We start from the raw sequence: 5,650 nt of genomic DNA, 5'->3' as shown, positions 1-5,650 counted from the left end.
ACAACTACTTTCCAAAGAGAAATAAAACTGAAGACTGTACCAATTTCAGAAAAAATTACCCATAAAGACACCATACTGAAAGTGTAATGTCGCAATAACAATATTAATCATAAATCAAAATTATGGAGACACTAAGTATGCAATGGACACAATGGACAACAAACTATAAACTAATAATACTGAATATCATCATGGTAATGCTAAAATCAGAACCATAAAATATCTCTGACACGATGTCATCTCCAGTAGTCAAGCTCAAAATCATCAGTAAAATTCAGTTATCAAAACATTCTACACTTTGGCTAGTATAAAAAAAAAAAAATTCTACTTGTTATGCAGTGCAAATACCATAAACACAAAGCCTATAAGAGCAAAATTTGTACAAGCTGCAACTAATATCAACATGAGCAATCCGTATCACTTCTCAAGCCTGTCGTTGAAGACCGACCGTCTTAAGAATCCAGTGGAATTACTAAGGTTCAGTCAGAGATTTCCTGTAATTATTCCACAGAAGGAGAAAGGGGAGGAGGAGGAGGAAGGGAGAAATGAGGGGGAAGAGAGGAGTAAGAGGAGGAGGAAATATGGGGAAAGATGGGGGATTAGGAGGAGGAAAATGAGAAGGGGGAGAAGGAAGAAACCAAGAAAAAAAAGAAAAAAACATAAAAGGAATAAGAAAGTACACAGCAAAGGAAAGAATGAAAGAAGGAATATCAAATAAAAGAAAAAATATTCAAAGTATGAAGAAGAAGGAAAATTGAAAATAAATAAGAGATTTACAAACACTACATTGAAAATCTCATTTGAAAAAAGGAAAAAAGGTGAAGTATCTTTAATAAACATACAAAATAGAGGATCATTCATGCTTGTGACCTCTAAAAAATGAACCATTTTTCACTGCAAAACACAGCCTGGAAGCTACAACCATAAAATTCAAATTCATACCAAATGAACACTTATTGACATCTTCATCAATATTAGGCAAAGGGATAAGAATTATAGATACAAAATGTTACTCTTATAGATTATACAGCTAAGAGAGCAATAAAGCATATGAAGATATATGAAAATAGGGAAAGAACAGAAAAAAAAACAGATCTACATGGATATGATACAAAAGGAGTATAATAAGTAGCATATAGAATTATATATAAACATCTACAGATATATATATGTATACAATTTTTGGACATCATATATGTACACACACACACACACACACACGCAAGTATGTATGTACGTACACACACCCACGCACGCACGCACGCATGCACACAGTGCACGCACACACACTCTTGGGCATAGCTTATGAGCTATGAGGAACAAGTGGAGCCTCCACCCATCAGTTACACTGCCTTTGCATCCACCTGCAACCACTGTTCACATCCCCATCCATTCCCACACAATGTCAACAAAGGATAAATGCTGCTGCTTCTTAATCATCGTCAGATAAATTCGTAAAGATAAAACATTTCTTAAAATTTTGATTAAACAAAATTATCTGCACTTGTGGGTGTTGCAAGATTATCCAATTCACAAGAAGTTCAATTTTAAAATCATAAATTGAGACCAATCATGCATATTGTATGTAAATTTGTGATTAGCAAGTATAATTGTTTTCATGTCTGTAGGGAAACCACATTTCAAACCATGTACAATCTAAAAAATATAGAAAATATACAGGTCAGTGTCCAAATTTTTGAACAACAGATATGTTATCATTACATCACTAAACCTTACAAGAAAGTTTCTGGTTGTGTACTTTCTAGCTATCTGTTGATTTGCATGCACATCTTTTTCCCAGTTCTCCATAAGGCATAGCAAAACCAACTGTGAGAAAAGACATACTTATTTCTTTTATTTTTGCAGTATCTACAGATTGTTTTCCCTGTTCATTTCACTTGTAATTCATCGACCATTCCTTTCTTATACTGACATCTAACCTTTTTATCTTCTTTTCCTGTTTGTTTCTGAGGGTGTATGATGAAGAGACATGAGAGTGAAAAGCCCACAAAATGAAGATACAGAACTGTTGTTTTCATTTTACATTTTCATTAGAACATCATCTCTCTGATGAGGATGCAATATCAAAATATTAATTACATATTCTACACTGTGGTGTCATTCATGCCTTTTCTGTCACATATAAATATATAAATCTTCTAATGTCAGTATCATCCTTCCTAACACAGAGGCCATTAAGAAAAACAAAAATCAACCTCTCCACAAAATCTGAAATTAAATTCTTCACACACAGTATATTCAGCTTTGGGAGGGAAGAAAAATTAATGGCACATGGTCAAAGGTACCTGGATATTACATAAAAAAAAAAAATGTATGTGATATTTTCTTTTTTCTTCCTCCTTTTCTCAAAATGCATGCCAATGTACTGGTTTGAATAATAGCAGTTAATTTGTACACTGATATGGTTCACTACTAATAATACTTCTCTTCTTGTTAACAGTTAATGTCACAGAATATGAGCTGTCATGTATTCCAAAAATAATAATAAAAAAAAGTATTATGAAAATATTAATATCCAAAAATATTTGTTTGTTTTATAAAAGTAAAACACCAAATATATTACAAACATAGGGCAAAGTCTTCCAAAGGTTCAAAAATACATCATCTAGCAAAACATAACAGAAAGATTTGCCTACAACAACAAAAAAACTACTCAACTAATATGAGCTACTCTAGCTATCTCAACATCTATAAGCCTTATCTAAAATCACCTGAATATTGGTATGAACTGAATGAAGCAAGGTCCACCTCAAGGCCCTCGGCTTGTTAGTCTCAATTCGTGAGTCTCTTCTGCCCTGACACCCCATCTAAGAAGAGGGGCAGGGCATTGCATGTCCAACACGGGTGCCACCTAAGCTTGCGGAACTCGTCTAGGTTTTTATAGAAGTCATAGTATGTCTCCTTTATAGCTGTCTCACGCGGGAATCCTCGGAACCAGTCCTGCAAGAGGTTGGCTAACTCCTCCTTGTTCTTGAAGATAAGTCCATTTTCATTGTGTTTAACTAGCTCTGGGAGTGCAGGGTACTCAATGGCTGCCACGGGGAGTCGACTGCCAAACATGTCCACCACCTTCATTGGAAGATCCAGGCCTGAAGAGGAGTAGTGTAGGCACACACCCAAATCTGCAGCAGCAAGTAAGGTCGGATAGTCCTCAGCAGTCATCCAGGGGGTGATGACTGCTACGTGCATCCACATACGTTCAGCCACCAGAGACGTGTAGTACTCCTTCATTGGCCCCTTGCCTGTCACTACCACAATAAGAGGAGGGTAGTGGTCTGGGAACTCATGCCGTACACCCTCGTAGTCCTCTAGGGCATGGAACAGGATAGAAAAGTCTTCATCTTCTGTCCAGCTTGTGGAGGATACCAGGAGAGCTGGCCTGTCTTCACACTCTATGACACGGCCATCCGCATATCTTTCAGTAAATACAGTTTTGTCAGGTGAGGAACCAGAAAAGCACGAATATGTTGTGGAAAGTTTCATGAAGAGATTGTGCTTCTCTTCAAGCGTTATTGGATGGAATCGATCAGCTGGACGGTCATACAACACAGTCACCTTTTGGATGCCCCACTTCTGTGCCAAGTTAATCTTCATGGCTTTGGTGACACACAAACCCCCATGGGCCTGTCTGCCAAAGATTCTCTCACATAATCCATACACAATTACCAGGGGATGGTTCTCTTGGAGATTAATAGCCATGATGGTGTACCCATAGTTGTGCCAGTCAATCAAGAATTTGGTCCTAGTAATCAGACAAAAGAACCAGCATACAGGCATTGTGGGAATTCCAGGTGGGTTCTGCATGAGCAATACCTTACTTCTTGGGCCTGTCAGCAAGGTAAAAAACAGGATGATCGCTTGCCACAAGACCTTCATGAAATATGCCATCACCCTGGGCAAATTGCTGAAAGCTGCAGGTGAAGGCCTCATATATGTAAGCGTGATGTGTTCATCCTTGAGGACCTCAATTTGTGGTTTGGACCCAGCAAAGCCTACAAGGTTGACCTCGAACCCTTCCTCGGAGAGTGAAAGTGCATGGTAGTTCATCCGAGGGGAGTGACCCAGGTCTCCCAGCACCACCAGCGTGATTTGTTCTCGTTTCTTGTCTCTCTGGTAACCCATTGCTGTCAACCCTGAGCCTCTAGTCTGTAAAAAAAAATAAAACATTATTTATCTTTAATTCATCAAATCATTCTAGAATAATATAAATGAAAACTTACAGTACAGAAAACAATATTATTCAACCCAAAATAATTTGAATGTGTAAAAAATATGGATATTTTAAATAAACTACGCTGAGGAGCCTTCCAGCTATGTTTACTTTAACTTTTAACATTATCAATGCATACCGTTAAACCAAAACACTATCTATAGACACTGAACACATAGTCAGGTGACAAATCTATTCACAAAATTAATCACAGCTGTAACTTTTTTTTTTCTCCTGAAAAGGTTACCAATATCATTTGACTGCAAGCACATAAAATACACATGATGCATCCTAGCAAGTGTGACAAATTATGAATTACTTTTTGAGTCAGAATAAGACATGAGACAGTCACTAGAAAAAGAACTAAAATTCTACACTGCCAATATCATCTTGGTGACTTCCTGGCATGACAAAAGAAGTTGCTTTTTAGCCAATTATGTACAAAATGAATACTGACTGAAGTAATGAGAGCAGGTATTTCGCCTGAACCTGTTCCACGTTATAGCATCAGCATCAATCTTGTGGACAAGACTGATTCAACAATTATTAGTATCCACTATATCTGCAAGACAATGAAATGTTTAGGAAAACTGTATTTTCACCTTCTTAATCCAGCAGAATTCAATGCTCAAGTTACAAGAAGGAAAACCTATCTTTTAGTATGCAGGAGATAATTGCAAGCTTTTTTCACCACTGAACACCAGACCATCCTGATAAGACTGACTTGTTTACCTCAGACTGACTGACCGTCATCCTCTATAAGCTCTAAACTCCAATTATCAAAGAAAGAAAATAAAGTACCCATCTCTTAATGGCTGTGCATCAAATGAAAAAGTCTGCAGGCTTTGACACAATTACATAACAATATGATGCTAACTTCCCCCAAAAATTATACTTTTACTGGTACAAATTTCTGAAGTACTTTAACCTAATTTCTCAAATCCAAAAAATGACCAGCACTGGGCTAAAAGTTAATGTTAAAAGTTCAAGGCTCTGATATGCTAATGGGTTAAACCATTGGTGCTATGTACATGCACTGTCCACTGTATTTTGTTTATACATATATGGCTTCACAAAAGGTAAGTTATCAAAGAGTCAGTTACAAGGCCTGATTTATCCCATTTCTTAAATATTTGATAAAAAGTATTTATCAATATATTTACTAACATTATTAGTATTTTTGTTCTCTTAATCATTTTGTTTTTTTGTCAGTATAATCTTTCTGTCATCTACACTTTAATAAAATAAATAAATAATTATCCTCCAGATATTTCAAGAAACAGCAAAATAAGTGAGGTCAAGCATACCCAGCATCTGTCTCCTTGGTGGCTAAGCACTTCTAAAACCATCTATGTGTACAGCAAATTCATAAAAGTAAAGTGGAAAGCATGTGTAAATAAATATACATAATATCATGAA

At 36.5% G+C, this 5,650-nt stretch overlaps 1 protein-coding gene across 1 annotated transcript in view; it reads right to left on the bottom strand.

The window, feature by feature from the left end:
* Positions 1–1,830: 1,830 nt before the first annotated feature.
* LOC125033366 (chitobiosyldiphosphodolichol beta-mannosyltransferase-like) overlaps positions 1,831–5,650 on the bottom strand; it is a 10,476-nt gene continuing 6,656 nt past the window's right edge. The window contains exon 4 of the mRNA XM_047624796.1: positions 1,831–4,167. Coding sequence (XP_047480752.1) covers positions 2,794–4,143 — 1,350 coding nt within the window. The 5' untranslated portion in view covers positions 4,144–4,167 and the 3' untranslated portion in view covers positions 1,831–2,793. The remainder of the gene's footprint in view (positions 4,168–5,650) is intronic.

This window comes from Penaeus chinensis, chromosome 16 (assembly GCF_019202785.1).
Source record: "Penaeus chinensis breed Huanghai No. 1 chromosome 16, ASM1920278v2, whole genome shotgun sequence".
Lineage (NCBI taxonomy): Eukaryota > Metazoa > Arthropoda > Malacostraca > Decapoda > Penaeidae > Penaeus > Penaeus chinensis.
Note: the sequence above shows the minus strand (reverse complement) of the source record. Positions and strands in the feature narration are given on the sequence as shown.